The sequence below is a fragment of the Dreissena polymorpha genome, chromosome 1, assembly GCF_020536995.1.
Source record: "Dreissena polymorpha isolate Duluth1 chromosome 1, UMN_Dpol_1.0, whole genome shotgun sequence".
In the NCBI taxonomy this organism is placed as follows: domain Eukaryota; kingdom Metazoa; phylum Mollusca; class Bivalvia; order Myida; family Dreissenidae; genus Dreissena; species Dreissena polymorpha.
Window position 1 is genome coordinate 154,124,212 of NC_068355.1, and position 17,072 is coordinate 154,141,283.

Below are 17,072 nucleotides of genomic sequence, written 5' to 3' on the forward strand. Positions count from 1 at the left end.
TCATTGAATACAACAAGATCTAGAGTATTTAAAATAACATTAAAAGGTTTTATTATTTTACACATAAGGTTTATATACAATGTTTCGAGTAAACTTTAAGTTAACTTAATTGTTTCTGTTTGATGACAATGTAACATTCAATAATTACATAACAGCTTAGCATGTAATATCTTATTTATAATATCTACAGCATACATGACGCATTTTTAGACCAAAGCAGGATAGGATAAATATATATATATATATTGTAATGGAAGCCTTGAGTCCTCATAAGATCTCATGAGTAACAAGTTAACGAGCTAATTCATTGAATTGATATTCTCGGCCAATTTCAAAATTTTGTTACAGACGAAATGACTGACAACACCCTATCTCAGGGGATAATGAAATCCATTAAATACATGATAATGCTAATAACCCTTTCCCACATAAGAAGCGAAGTGAAAATGGCTTTTGGGAAAACCATAAAAGCCTGCGAGTAACTTGCAGTCTGTTCAGGTTTTATGCTGTTTGCTGCTCATCATTAACTAAGGGTTGAAAATGCCTTTAAAATTTGAATTTAGTACGAAAGGTATATAATAAAATGTAACTTTCTGAGGGACTACAAATGTGTCAAAATAATCTAAGTGGTAAAAGTTAAAACAATAAGAACTCACAGTATGGTGGTACATCCATTATAACACAGGTGTCAGTATAAGGAGCCATTATAAGTGTTGGTTAAGAGTGAAATCTTAATATTTATTCTTATAAAAATCCAATAAATTACACATATAAATTCAAAATAACATTTCATTGGTATAAAACTTTATTAAATTTTACATCTGAATATTTTTAACTGAGCATATCACAACACAGATTTATAAGATTCCCAAATATAACTTAAGCTCTAGTATGGCAGATCTCAAGCATTTCAGCTATACATGGAATATTATGGATAACATGTGGTTGTGTACAAGACGCACATTTTATTTCAACACATGGCGACATATGTTATTGATACATGCAACAAACAAAAAATAATTACTGTATCAAAGAAGTTGCAAGTCACTTTCTGCAAGGATTATCTTTGCTTCAAACAGCACGTGCCACTACATGATAACTTACCAGTTGAATACTATCAATTTTATGTATTGTTTTGTTTCTTCTTATGCGATTATATAATAAAGAAAATTTTTGGGGTGTGATATTTAATACATATGGAACAATAAAAGAGCTAAACAGGATAGTTAAGTATGTGAATTGTACACAATATTTATTGTAAAAATTTAGCTTCCATCTGAACATTTAACACAATACCAATTACACTGTAAATTATTACCTTGTATAGTTTGACCATATACATTATCAATATAATATGAAATTAGTGTTACACTCTTAACCTGTTTACAGTATATTACAACATAGATCATGAGCATAAACAACATCAATAAAACTGTTACTTACACAATGAAAGGCATAACTCAAACAATAACATTTCACATAAGCATTCTCCAATACATTATTTCCCAACACAAACACTTATAATGAGTCAGCCCACAATACTGGTAAACTAATTCAATACTTCCTGACATTCTATTAATGGCATGAAATGGACAAGATCTTGAAGTGCAATGTCATGGCCTAGTTAAATCAATACATCCTGCTTCCAACATTCTGATGAATACAATTAAAATCAAATTTACTTTTGAATTGGCTGTTCTTGTGTCAAAATGCTCATTTTAGCAAATAATATTATTATATTCAGGGTATATATACATGCCTACTGTGAAAATTGATAATAATAATAACAAACTATGGCTATCAAAATGCTTTACCTCTTACCAAATAGACTTCATTCAGGTTATTGTGCAAACAACAGACTCCAACAGGTTATTAACGGGGATATTGGCTTATACCATTATTTTTTAACATTGACATGTATATTGTAAACATATTCATTTTTTCTGCTGCTCCCAAAGGGGCTGTAAACACTTAAGTTCTGGAAAAATCAAAATATGCTTAAACATTTATAAAAAATATAAAAAGTAATTAAAGAGAACTTGTTGACAAAAAATGTGTAACCAAGGGTTCTGTACATCACTGACATAGGACACCTTCTGACATGCATAAAATGACGTCCAGGCATTAGTAAGTGACTCAGTGTACAGCCTTGATTAAAGAGCAACTAATCCTGATCAATATGTCTCTCTACAGTGACTCACTAATACTACCTCAATACTATATAATACAACATGCACCACAGGTGATATTGATCCGGTGGGAAATATACATAAATTATATGACGTAAGTGGAAGTGCTAATCTGTTAAAATATGGTTGATATATTATGCTGCATGATTAACCAGTAGATAATCTTCCTGATAACATTTTTGTTAAATTTATACTAATAAGACATATTATGTTTCCTGGCAACCTAAAGAAGTATTAACTCTTTGACAAAGAAATACATGAAACAAGAGGGCCATGATGATCCTTCAAAGCTCACCTGATATTACCATTGAAGACTAAATCAGGTGATTTAGTTTTTTTACCACACTTGACCCAGATTCTAACATCGCCTCTAGAGTGTCAATATAAACATTATGACAAAGACTTCTGACATCGAGTCATTAAAATGGCCCTAGAGACAGTGTTGTTTTTTTTAACCTTTGACCCCTTTGACCAAAATCATTCACATCTTATCCATGTTCAAACTTGGCCAAGATCAGGGGAGTCAATTGTCCCAAATTTATAATCTGGAAAATTAAGGCCGGATGGGGAGGGTCTGCGTCCAGAGATAAAGGGCAGTGCCCCCCCACCCGCCCACTCGTGCCAGCCTTTATTGTGCTATTTTATTGTCTGGCAATTTCTGCTGAATACTATGCCTAATATTATAAATCAGACTGTCTATATCACTGCATGTGTATTCGTAATTCTATGTTTGTTGATTTGGGACGTCAAACATAAATAAATTCGGCGAAAAATACTTTATCCGAAAATGACAATTCGAAACATGTCTTAATAAATAACAATAAGGACATTACTTATGGATACTTTGTCTTACAGATTAGTCTCCCTTGATTTGCAATTATTTATAGTGCTATGTCTTATACATTAATTCTCAGTTGGAATTTCATTGAAATGCAATACAATTAAACAAGAGGGCCATGATGGCCCTGAATCGCTCACCTGACTAACCTTGCTACATCAACTTAAATTCTATCAGACCCATATACAATCCCAAGCCAGATTTCTTCAATTAATACATTCTGACAAAATTTCATTAAGACGTGATGAAAACTGTGACCTCTTTCATATACACAAGGTTTTACTAGAATAAGCCAAGTGACCTAATTTTTTAACCCAGATGACCCATATACGATCCAAAATCATATATTATCAAGATAAACATTCTGACAATATTTCATTAAGATCAGATGAAAATGATGACCTCTATTGTCTACACAAGGTTTTCCTACTATTTGACCTAGTGAGCTAGTTTTTGACCCCAGATGATCCAAATACAATACCAACCCAGATTTCATCAAGATTAACATTCTGGCCAAATTTTATTAAGTTGGGTTGAGAACTGTGACCTCTACTGTCTGCACAATTTTTTTAAACGTTGACCTAGTGACCTGGTTTTTGACCCTAGATGACCCAAATTCGATTACAACCCAGATTTTAACAAGACAAACATTCTGACCATATTTCATTAAGTTCAGATGAAAACTGTAACCTTTATTGTCTTCACAAGGTTTTTCTATGATTTGACCTAGTGACCTTGTTTCTGACCCCACATGACCCAAATTCATTCCCATCCCAGATTTTATCAAGATAAACATTCTGACCAAATTTAATAAAGATTGGATGAAAACTGTGACCTCTATTGTCTATACAAGGTTGTTTTTTTATTTGACCTAGTGACCTAGTTTTTGACCCCAGATGACCCAAATACAATCCCAACCAAGATTTCATCAAGATAAACATTCTGACCAAATTTCATAAAGATTGGATGAAAACTGTGACCTCTATTGTCCACACAAGCTTTTTCTATTATTTGACCTAGTGACCTAGTTTTTGACCCCAGATGACCAAAATACAATCCCAACCCATTCTGACCGAATTTCATAAAGATTGGATGAAAACTGTGACCTCTATTGTCTACACAAGGTTTTTCTATTATTTGACCTAGTGACCTAGTTTTTGACCCCAGATGACCCAAATACAATCCCAACCCAGATTTCATCAAGATAAACATTCTGACCAAATTTCATAAAGATTGGATGAAAACTGTGACCTCTACTGTCTACACAAACAAATTGTTGACGGACACACCCACACACGCACGCACACACGCACAACGGACGACGGACATCACACGGTCACATAAGCTCATGCAACTTTGTGACAGGTGAGCTAAAAACAAGAGCACCGCATAAAGGGTGCCAACGCTTGGCGCTGGGTGCATTTTTGAATAAATGAAAGCTTGTCAGATTTTATTTTTTTAGAGGTCACAGTGACCTTGACCTTTGACCTAGTGACCCAAATATGGGTGAGGCGTGTAGAACTCATCAAGGTGCAGCTACATATGAAGTTTCAGAGATGAAGGTGCAAGCACTTTGATTTTATAGCCAATGTTCAAAACCTTGACAAAATGTTAAGGTTTTAGCACGACGCGGACAGAGAACGACACAACACAACGAGCTGGCTATGACAATACCTTGGGTTTTCTCTGAAAACAGCCGTGCTAAAAATCATGCTTGTCAATTCTAGAAATTTAAGTCTACTATCATACTTTTTACAACAAATAAATAAAGCATACATAAAAGCAAATGCTAAGCATGTGAAACAATTATGACACACACATATATCAGGCTTTTCCCCAGGTTACAGTTTTAGCACAGTCGCACCGCTGTGCCTTAACTTCCAAATCAGGGTTACCACAACGCTGATAAATCAGTGCTTGAAAATTATAAGTCCTTGCAAGCTTTGATCCAAATGTACTTCGCTTTCTGCTAACAACCAATCAAAATATAAACGCCCTAATAAGCTGTTTGCAGGAGCTAAAACGTTTGTAAGACTAATGGGTTAGTTTAGTGACGTTTAGTTTGAAGGGGGTATGCACGATTTTGTCATTATTTTAGCTCTATTGCATACAGAGCCTAAGGCTTATTTGAAACTCTCTTTGAGAAAACAAGAACTTGTACTGGGTGTCTATGTGGGAAATTAAAACTAGAGCTTTGTCACAGACGTGATGAATACCCCCACATGCCGCATTGACACAGAATATTTTGCATGCTGCCTTCACAAAAAAGAGCGCACACCATGCTCAATGTTTAAAACGCACTAAGTGACCCTGTGACCTAGTTTTTAATCCAGCATGGCCCATGTTCGAACTTGGCCTAGACATCATCTAGATACAACTTCTGACCAAATTTGGTGAAGCTCTGATAAAACACTACTTGAATTAGAGAGCGGACACCATGCTCAATGTTTAAAACGCACTAAGTGACCCCGTGAATTTATAGTTTTTGACCCGGCATGACCCATATTCGAACTTGACCTAGACTTCATCTAGATACAACATCTGACCAAGTTTGGTGAAGATCGGATGAAAACAACTTTAATTAGAGAGCGGACTCTTCATACAGACCAACCAACCGACGGACCGACAGACAGACAGACCGACAGACAAGCTCAATCCTATATATCCCCCTAAACTTTGTTTGTGGGTTATAAAAAGCTCCCAAATTTGGGATCAAATACCTGACCTCCTGAACGCTAGGCAGACACCATATCCACTACACCACTGCAACCTAATGGGTTGTTTCACAACTAAATCTAGTTTGGTTAACATTATCCTTCCTAACTGTATATCATATTCACACTTGCGCATGCCAACTTTGAAAGCATCCTCTCTCTGAATTTGACATTATTCTAGCTTTGAATCTGTTCAATAATCTAATCAACCAATCAGCGCTCATGCAGCCTAATTCACACTTTCTACATGGAAATGTATACATTAACCGTTCTTGTAACAGATCAAAACTGACCTATCTAAAACAAGAGGGCCATGATGGCCTGAATCGCTCACCTGACTAACCAAATACCATCCCAACCCAGTTTTCATCAAGAAAAACATTCTGACCAAATTTAATAAAGATTGGATGAAAACTGTGACCTCTATTGTCTACACAAGGTTTTTCTAATATTTGACCTATTGACCTAGTTTTTTACCCCAGGTGACCCAAATACAATCCCAACAGATTTCATCAAGACAAACATTCTGATCAAATTTTATAAAGATTGGATGAAAACTGTGACCTCTATTGTCTACACATTGTTTTTCTATTATTTGACCTAGTGATCTAGTTTATGACCCCAGATGACCAAAATACAACCCCAACCCAGATTTCATCAAGACAAACATTCTGACCAAATTTCATGAAGACTGGATGAAAACTGTGACCTCTATTGTCTACACAAGGTTTTTCTATTATTTGACCTAGTGATCTAGTTTATGACCCCAGATGACCAAAATACAACCCCAACCCAGATTTCATCAAGACAAACATTCTGACCAAATTTCATGAAGACTGGATGAAAACTGTGACCTCTATTGTCTACACAAGGTTTTTCTATTATTTGACCTAGTGACCTAGTTTTTGACCCAAGATGACCCCCAACCCAGATTTCATCAAGATAAACATTCTGACCAAATTTCATAAAGATTGGATGAAAACTGTGACCTCAATTGTCTATACAAGGTTTTTATATTATTTCACATAGTAACCTAGTTTTTGACCTAGTGACCTAGTTTTTAACCCAATATGACCCAAATACAATCCCTACCCAGATTTCATCAAGATAAACATTCTGACTAAATTTCATAAAGATTGGATGAAAACTGTGACCTCTACTGTCTACACAAACAAATTGTTGACGGCTTTTCTATTATTTGACCTAGTGACCTATTTTTTGACCTCAGATGACCCAAATACAATCCCAACCCAGATTTCATCAAGATAAACATTCTGACCAAATTTCATAAAGATTGGATGAAAACTGCGACCTCTATTGTCTACACAAGGTTTTTCTATTATTTGACCTAGTTTTTGACCTAGCGACCTAGTTTTTGACCCCAGATGATCCAAATACATTCCCAAGCCAGATTTCATCAAGATAAACATTCTGACCAAATTTCTTAAAGATTGGATGAAAACTGCGACCTCTTAATTGTTTCCACAAGGTTTTTCTATTATTTGACCAAGTTTTTGACCTAGTGACCTTGTTTTTGACCCCAGATGACCCAAATACAATACCAACCCAGATTTCATCAAGATAAACATTCTGATTAAATTTCATAAACATTGGATAAAAACTGTGACCTCTACTGTCTACACAAACAAATTGTTGATGATTTTTCAATTATTTGACCTGGTGACCTAGTTTCTGACCCCAGATGACCCAAATACAATCCCAACCCAGTTTTCATCAAGATAAACATTCTGACCAAATTTCATAAAGATTGGATGAAAACTGCGACCTCTATTGTCTACACAAGGTTTTTCTATTATTTGACCTATTATGTGACCTAGTTTTTGACCCCAGATAACCCAAATACAATCCCAACCCAGATTTCATTACGATTAACATTCTGACCAAATTTCATAAAGATTGGATGAAAACTGTGCCCTCTACTGTCTACACAAACAAATTGTTGACGGACGCACACACGCACACACACAACGGACACCAGACATCACACGGTCACAAAAGCTCACCATGTCACTTCGTGACAGGTGAGCTAAAATATTGTAGTGAGAAAAGGTTTGCCATGTTATGTAAAAGTGCATTAAAGTTATTTAACTAAAGTGTTTATTCTTTCCAGGACGTAATCATGAAGACTCATTTTCGTACGCATTTAATCAGAACAAAGGATTTACATGAACTACATGCTTGCTAATCTTATTTGAAGTTAGAATTAGTACAAATGAAAATTCTGCTATGTGTTTCAAATTAAATGGAATATGGTCTAATTTGAACAATATCTAACATAGTACTTGATGCAACAAAAAAAATGTAGGTGAAGAACGTGTTTGAGATCGCCAAGCTATGCTTATGAATAAATATTTACATTAATAACCTGACAAATTATATTGCTCTATAGCTAGCAACAACATAATGGATCTGTGTATATGAAATAAGGAAATAAATGTATTTAAAATACATTTTTGAATAAATCTAGTGCAGATTTTTAATAACAGCATGTCAAAAGTTTCTTTTATATCAACATGCAAAATGGGGCATACCCCTTTTGCACAAACATCTTCTTGTGCAGCCATTCCCCTGTGCCAGGAGAAAAGCCTGTATGCACATGAATAGCTGTAACCTGAATGAAAGCAAAAAAACTAAAGCACTATAAGAATTTTAAAATGATAAGCACCAAGAACACAAAAGAAGTAAATTGAAATAACAGAACTTCATCATGCAGTTCTATAGAAACCAAACCATGTACATGTAGGAGACCAGATCTTCTAATAATCTTCTTAAATAACACACAACACGACAGCTTCTCTTACCATTAGTGACATCAACACGAACACATGTCGAATACGGCAGTGAAAACTGAACAACCAGTCTCTTTTCAGCAGAATCCAACGAATTTATTGAGTTCCACACATCAACACAGGCATCAGCCAAAGTATCCCAAGAAGAAGTCTTTGGTGTCACATTAACCCAATGTCTAAAACAACTACAAGAGCACTGCCCCTTGAACTTCGCGCTTTCCATCACAGTCTGGTTTAGTATGGTTTGCAAAAAAGCTTACAAATGTTCAACACACCTCTGATGAAAACCAGGTTGTTGATGGACATCTTGGAAACCAGAAAAGAATTAAGCCCTGGTCAGTCTGGAAAAAAGGAATATATTTTGCATGGGCCCAATATCATGAAATTATCCATTTTTCAGCTCAACAAAGAAGAATAGATTTGGGTTTTCACTAAGCTGAGTATTGAGAATTTAAGTCACTCAAAAAGAATCTCAAATCACAGCTTTATGCATATTCACGCATTCTTCATCAAACTTACTGCTGACTTGTTCTAAAAACTCAAACAAGGTTATGTGGGTGTGATGTGAGTTTTCACAGATGTTATTCATACAAGAATCAGAAGGTTTGTATCAAGAGGTATTGATGTTAGACAAATCTGCCACCAAGACTATGGACCATCTGTATGACAATAAAGTAAGTCAATTTAAAGCAGTGCTCCAGCTAGGCCTAAATTGAAGGGCAACCCACCCTGTCCTTCTGAACTTCCGCCCTTCCTAGGCCCCCCAAGCTCTTTAAAAAAAAATAATAATAAAAAAATACTCATATGATTATTGATAATTATCTTATTAAATGTAATTAATTTATTCCTCATTATAGACATTATATTTGAATGGTTTAATAAAAATGGGAATAATAATTATATTCTAACAATTATTAACAACATATAAATTAACAAGCAACAGGAAGCATTTCAGAAATGCCCGAGCACTCAAAAGTGCCCTTTTGACAAAAAACTGCGCTTCCAAAGTGCCCTTTTGACAAAAAAGCCCCCCCTGCCCTTTTCAAATCCTAGCTGGAACACAGTCAATTTAAAGTCAAATTAAGGTTGGTGATGTAGGTGTGTTGACAGTGTTAGAATACATCATACATTCAAATATAAAAGCTGAGTAGGATGCATTCTAGAAATAACTAGAGATGTGTTTGTCAGAAACACAATGCCCCCTACTGCGCGGCTTTGAAGCCATATATTTGACCTTTGACCTTGAATGATGACCTTGACCTTTCACCACTCAAAATGTGCAGCTCCATGATATACACATGCATGCCAAATATCAAGTTGCTATCTTCAACATTGCAAAAGTTATTACCAAGGTTAAAGTTTTGGGACAGAATGACAGACAGAATGACATGACAGACAGAATGACAGACAGACAGCAGGACCAAAACAAGATAATCCCGGTCATTCGATCTGGGGCATAATAAAAAAAACTTCAATTTGAGTAAAACATTAATTTTGATCTTCTGAAAATAATAGTCATCTTTCAAAAGTAGGCCAATGTCAAATTTTTAATGATGTCAAGTAATAAGAGTGTGTTGACAGTGTTCAAGGACAAGTAATAAGAGTGTGTTGACAGTGTTCAAGGACAAGTAATAAGAGTGTGTTGACAGTGTTCAAGGATCATAGGTATCAAAGCCTTGTACCAAAAGGTGTTGATGTAAGATAAAACCTATTATTTTGAGCTGACCAATAATATCAGGGTCTAGAAACAACGGGGTTTTCAGGGGTTTACACACGGGTTGGACAGAATGCAAACACATTTGAGAACTTTCTTTTTTTCAAATATCTCAAGTTATTGAAATACATTTGCAAAAGTCTTGAGTGCAAAAAAAAAGGTTTTTCTTGCAGTTCGTGCCGATATCTTAAGGTATAATAATAAATCCTTGAATAAATCAGAAATTGATGACAAAATTTCACGTGGCATTAAGCATAACCGTGCAATACAGAAGGAATTTTTCAACAAGAACACAGGCTTATAAAATAAAGTTTCATTTCACATGGCCATAAGCACCATAAAAATGTGTCTTTTATGCATTAGTTGAAACGCTTACGAAAAAAAGTTTTGAAGTTTAAAAAAAAAAAGCACCACTTACTTATGTGTTAACATCCATTAACATTTATTTGGGAACCCTACAAAGTCACATGATCCTGCACCCAGAACATGAAGCCTCAAAATAAGTCTAAGCCTTAAAGGTCAATGTCAAAGTCAAATGAGGTCAGGTGATGTGGGTGTGTCTATAGATATTTGAAAAAGGGGTCATTTTGGGTTCACCTTGTACAGAAAGATGGACAGAGACAAACAAGAGATGTGTTTGTCAGAAACACAATGCCCCCTACTGCGCCGCTTTGAAGCCATATATTTGACCTTTGACCACGAAGGATGACCTTGACCTTTCACCACTGAAAATGTGCAGCTCCATGAGATACACATGCATGCCAAATATCAAGTTGCTATCCTCAATATTGCAAAAGTTATGACCAAGGTTAAAGGTTTAGGACAGAATGACAGAGTGACAGACAGACAGGCCAAAAACAATATAACCCCGATCATTCAATCTGGGGGCATAAAAAGAATTGATTGACCAATCTCTGTATATGCCTCATACAATAATATCTGTAAACACTGAGTTGAGCATGATTGGTAAATTCTAAAAATATGAGAAAGGTATTGTCTTAAGTACATGCACATTACAAGGCCTATGGCCTCCCTAATGAGATGAGATCTTACAGATCTGAATGATCAAATAATAATGAGGCACAGCTATTAAGAAGCACAGTCATGTACAATAATAAATGGACATTAATTAACGAAAATAAAATTTGCCTGATGAAGGATTTTCCTGTTCACAAAAATGATTTAAAACGTTTAGACATTTAATTTCCTACCGCTTTATTACAAACTGGATCTTGTAATTTTTAAATAAACCTTAGACTCAACCTTCTGTTCTGATTTTGATATGTTTTACCATAAATTTATTTATACAATGTTATCCTGTTTAATGAGTATAACAGTAAAACAACTGCAATATATAAGCTGCCTTTCTCAGCTGGTAATATTTTTAATAACTTTGATAAAAATAAATTAAGTTCTACAATAATGTATATGAAACATCAAGTCTGCCAGCTACAAACAGGTATCACTCATGTATGCAAATTTAAAAAGCTTGATGTTTCTTGATTTTTAATTATTGCAATTTAAGTGATTACGTAACAAGTGTGAAATTAACAAGATTTGCTAATGTATAGATGAAAAAAATAAAATGTAGGTTTTCCATTTAAAAAATAATAATTTTGCAGTTTTAATACTTCACTGAGGTTTATATCCAGACTGTTCAAACTTATATCCTAGCTCAATTTGATCAACCTATGTATATTCTACATTAGCAAAGGAAGCGTGCAAGTGCATTTTGATGACTTAATTACAATTAATTTTGTGTAAATGAATAATTCAGAATTAAGATCTTAATATAAGTCAAAAACAAGAAAATGAAAGCAAAACTTCATTTAAATATTTTTTAATGAAATAGCATCAATAAAAAATGATTTTTTATACTTGTATATATCAGCAAACAAAGTTAATTGATTTTACAATTTAAACCTTAATTAAATTATCAATGCATACCTGAAAATATAGAAATTTTCACTAACACATGATCAAATAATGAAAGTAAAATGCATTTGAACATTTATTTATACTTTACCTATATTAAAGGTCATATCTATACTGTTCAAATTTACTCAACAAAACATTTGATTAGAACCACTTTTCAGAACGATGTTTTGATTAGATTGTACAAAAATTATGTTTAAGCTTAGGTTATCATAAAACCATTAACAGAAATTCAATTTATCTCTATTAGGTATCAATTAAGCTTTTTCATCATGTAGTTTAATTAATTGATTGAACTATAACTGAGTCTGCAACATAACCCTCTGTAAAACAACACTCTGGTTAGCTTTACACACACATTAGATCCTGTCAAAACCAAGAGAAAATAACTGTCTCTTAACCCTTCCCCCCATAAGAAGCAAAGTGCAAATGGCTTTTGCAACCAGCATAAAACCAGAAAAGCCTGTGGGTAACTCCCAGACTGTTCAGGTTTTATGCTGTTTGCTGCTCACCAGTAGCTCAAGGTTGGAAATGAAGCCTTTAAAACTTGAAACTAGTAAGTAAGGTCTTTAATTAAATTACACTTTTTAAGGAACTTCAAATGTGTCAAAATAAGTTTCTAAGTGGTAAAGGGTTAAACAGTATCATTAGGAAGATTCATCTGAATATCTGTTTTTATAGCATTATGACTGTTTCTGGCATGCTAAGCTCTATCTACATGTACATAAGTGGCATATTTCTGCTGAATAATCACAGTTATGGGCCTTTGTCAGTGATTTTACGCACTGATTAACAACATGTCTGAAGCATTCATTGAATAAATGCAGTTGATAAAGATGCATTTGTAGCAGATGCCAATGAAAAAGTCAATGGAATTGCTTTAATTTCATGTTAAAGTTGAATAACACAAGTTTGCAACAATGATTCACTCGTTTTGTTTCATCATTATAACTTTCTGTACACTAGCAATAATATGAGTCTCTGATTACCATGTATTTTAAATATTTGTTTATACACTTAAACTGCAAATTTTTTAATTCAATTTAAACCTGGAACTAACAAGAAACAGCTATGCAATAACAAAGACTGATCAAAGACATGTATGAAACTCACTGATGACAAATATCCCTTTCAGATATAACAGAAAATAGCATTCAATAAAGATGTAACTATGTCACAATATTGACGCAGAATACCCTCCGACGCCGCATGTCTAAATTAACGCAAGTTTATAGAAAATGAAATTGTAACCCATGAGTCATGGCCAGTTTTAACCAAAGGGACATCAGTTTTTGTTTAAACATTTCACAGAAAAACAATAACACTATATATATAAAACTTCCCTTACAGAGAATTAATTGAGTCTAAATAAATCACATGACCCCAAGGGGTATTACAACAGCTCAAACAAGCTTTTGATCATTAAAAAAAGGCCAAAGAAACATTTCTTCAGTTTAAAATGATTAAATTGTATTTTTGTTGTTGTCCCAAAGTCACTTTTTAACCTACCACTTTACTTAATAGTTGCACAAAACAAGGTCAACTGACTCTTATTTAACGTTGTGAAGTGTATTCAATACTTTTTTATCTGTCATTGAGCATTAGCCATGTTTCCTAGTATCAACAATTTAAAATCAAACTTTCTTTGTGTGCTTGCAGAGTGGCACGTTCTCCATTCTCAAATACACATGAAACCCACTTGTGAACCTGAGTTGCGTCAAATTTGCTGCGTCCTTTTGCCATCAAAAACAACCCTGAAGTGCCATGTATTTATGTGTCCGAACTCAACCAATTAAACCCTGTATTTATCAGACAAAACTTATCCCTGCCAAAGATTCAAGGAATGTTTATGAACATCAAGAACAGGTCATTATTTATCCTTGCCAAAGATTCAAGGACTTTTCTTGACCATCAAGAACAGGTCATTGGTTATCCCTGCCAAAGATTCAAGGACTTTTCATGACCATCAAGAACAGGTCATTGTTTATCCCTGCCAAAGAATCAAGGACTTTTTATGACCATCAAAAACAGGTCATTGTTTATCCCTGCCAAAGATTCAAGGACTTTTCATGACCATCAAGAACAGGTCATTGTTTATCCCTGCCAAAGATTCAAGGACTTTTCATGACAATCAAGAACAGGTTATTGTTTATCCCTGCTAAAGATTCAAGGACTTTTCATGACCATCAAGCATAGGTAATTGTTATCCCTGCCAAAGATTCAAGGAACTTTCATGACCATCAAAAACAGTTTGTGTACTCACAACCTTAAAATATCATGATCAATAAATGATGCTTGAACTCAAAGTTGATTAATCCTAGTTCATGAGCCCCAGTAAAAAGGGTTTGAGAGTTCATAACCTGCTCATTAACCATTTATTGATTTCATGAACAGTTCTGGCCCTCTTAAAATGGTTAAAATGCTTTATGAACATTTAAGGAACACTAATGAGAAATGAATTCAATAGTTGTGTTAAAAAAATATTGCATCAATTTATGATATGTTATAAATATTATTTCAGGTTTATAATGTTTTTTCCAATTTCTTGTCGAACTCTTGACTCATTACATGCCTGCACACAGTTTTCATATGTTTTACGTTACTGTACCAATTGCTTTTGCATGCGCCAAAAATCCTGAATGTAATCAATAACAATCAATTGCTCTATTCCTGTGCAAATCTTCCACACTTTATAACAAAGTAAATTGACAAAACGAAAATCCGTGCAAAGTTCTACATGTATCTGTCTCGGTCATCTTCCACAAACAATATGCACATTAATGAAAATAATGAAAAAAGCTAAAGCACAAATAACTGAATTACATCCTACTTTGTGTATGTACAATGTGGCAGCTGTTCCCATCAGTATAATTCCATTGATTGAATGATTGTGCCATTTTAGGGTCACTTAAGTATCAACAACACAAACATCAATTACACCCACAAAAAGTTAATGCATGTTCCTCAGTTTCATAACTATTGCTAAACACAACCTGATTTTATGCTGTATTGGAAATCAAATAAATGAAATATTCCGTTCCTGACTCTGTACACTTGCCTCCAGCAGGCCGATCCAATACATACATACACATACGCTAACTATAAGAAAGAGCATCCCAATCTGTATACTAGAGCTTTGTTACAAAAGTAACTAAACAATACAACTGCATCAATTTGTGACAAGCATAGCAGCCATAGAACTAAATGGATTATTATCAGTGCCAGATTAAAGTCTAAAACATATATTCATGGTGATGACATGTATGTATTTCAAGTTTCAAGTCAATAACTTGAAAAATGTGAAAGTAGTTTGCTTCACATACATAGAACATGTTATTCTTTTGAAATAAAAATCTGGCCATGACATTGATTTCTAACAGATCAGCCAATCAGTGCTTATAAGAAGTGAAACAAGAGCAGTGTATTGGAAAATTAAATGAGTAGATTCAGAGATATAATCAGATATAAGCACTGTTACATAATTTATTCCTCATTCCAAAAAGGTATTTCTGTCAATATTGTTAACTATTTACATCTCGGCGTGATAGCCATTATCACCAAAACTTTCTTTCTTCATAATTCACCAAGGAGATGGCAAATGTAAAAGGTAGATACCGGTACATCAACATTATGAACATAAAATAACTGAGCACTTTAGTGTCCTGTTGAGCATCATGATGTTGAAATTTAATGTCATAAAAGTAAATTTTTAGAATTCATATCAAGAACAAGAATATCATTAAAATCACTTACATTTCATTCACATCTTGATATAATTCACTGAGAAAAAATGCGCACTTTAAAATATGTATCAATAAGTAATGTTGTAAAATATGTATCAATAAGTAATGTTGTAAAATATGTATCAATAAGTAATGTTGTAAAATATGTATCAATAAGTAATGTTGTAAAATATGTATCAATAAGTAATGTTGTAAAATATGTATCAATAAGTAATGTTGTAAAATATGTATCAATAAGTAATGTTGTAAAATATGTATCAATAAGTAATGTTGTAAAATATGTATCAATAAGTAATGTTGTAAAATATGTATCAATAAGTAATGTTGTAAAATATGTATCAATAAGTAATGTTGTAAAATATGTATCAATAAGTAATGTTGTAAAATATGTATCAATAAGTAATGTTGTAAAATATGTATCAATAAGTAATGTTGTAAAATATGTATCAATAAGTAATGTTGTAAAATATGTATCAATAAGTAATGTTGTAAAATATGTATCAATAAGTAATGTTGTAAAATATGTATCAATAAGTAATGTTGTAAAATATGTATCAATAAGTAATGTTGTAAAATATGTATCCAACAACTTCTTTCCTTAAAAATATATCAAGAACAAGATCTGCTTCACCATAGCAAGTACATGAAAATATCAAACACATCAACAACACTCACACAACATGAACCAAAGAAGAATAACAGTATGTCTTTTGCAGATGAAAATATTGCTGCAACACATTTCTCAAACAGGGAAATATGTTCCTGGTTTCAAACTGTATGCTGTTAATAAGAATTTTTTTTAAGATTTCCTTGTTATGTTGTTTAACAAAAATAAGTTATTTTTGTATACAAGATTTCTACCAAATTATCTTGATATTCAATTGCCTTGCACTTTTATTAATGAAAAAAAAGACCTTAATTTTTAAATTTATCCCATTAAACAAGTAGATTCTTTTCTGACTTGCCCGACCTATATTTTGGTTGTCCTAGGCAAATGGACAACTATCAATGTTAAGCCCTTTGTATACATTTATAGCATTAAAAATGAGAAGTAGAGTCCTCAACATGTATGAGCTTGAATTGTACTGTCGAATTTTAGATCATTTAACACTTTGGAATATATATAATT

The 17,072-nt window shown here is 33.5% G+C and overlaps 1 protein-coding gene across 3 annotated transcripts in view; it reads right to left on the minus strand.

Moving 5' to 3' along the window:
- Positions 1 to 17,072, minus strand: part of LOC127856624 (uncharacterized) — a 76,423-nt gene that overhangs the window by 43,830 nt on the left and 15,521 nt on the right. Inside the window, exon 3 of one of the 3 annotated variants that reach the window (XM_052392935.1) lies at positions 8,564 to 8,892. The exons of 1 other annotated variant lie outside the window; for it this stretch is intronic. In XM_052392935.1, coding sequence (XP_052248895.1) covers positions 8,564 to 8,774 — 211 coding nt within the window. In that variant the 5' untranslated portion in view covers positions 8,775 to 8,892. Of the gene's footprint in view, positions 1 to 1,443; positions 2,129 to 8,563; positions 8,893 to 17,072 lie in introns of those variants that run through there. One more of the 3 variants, XM_052392949.1, reaches the window with a different exon arrangement.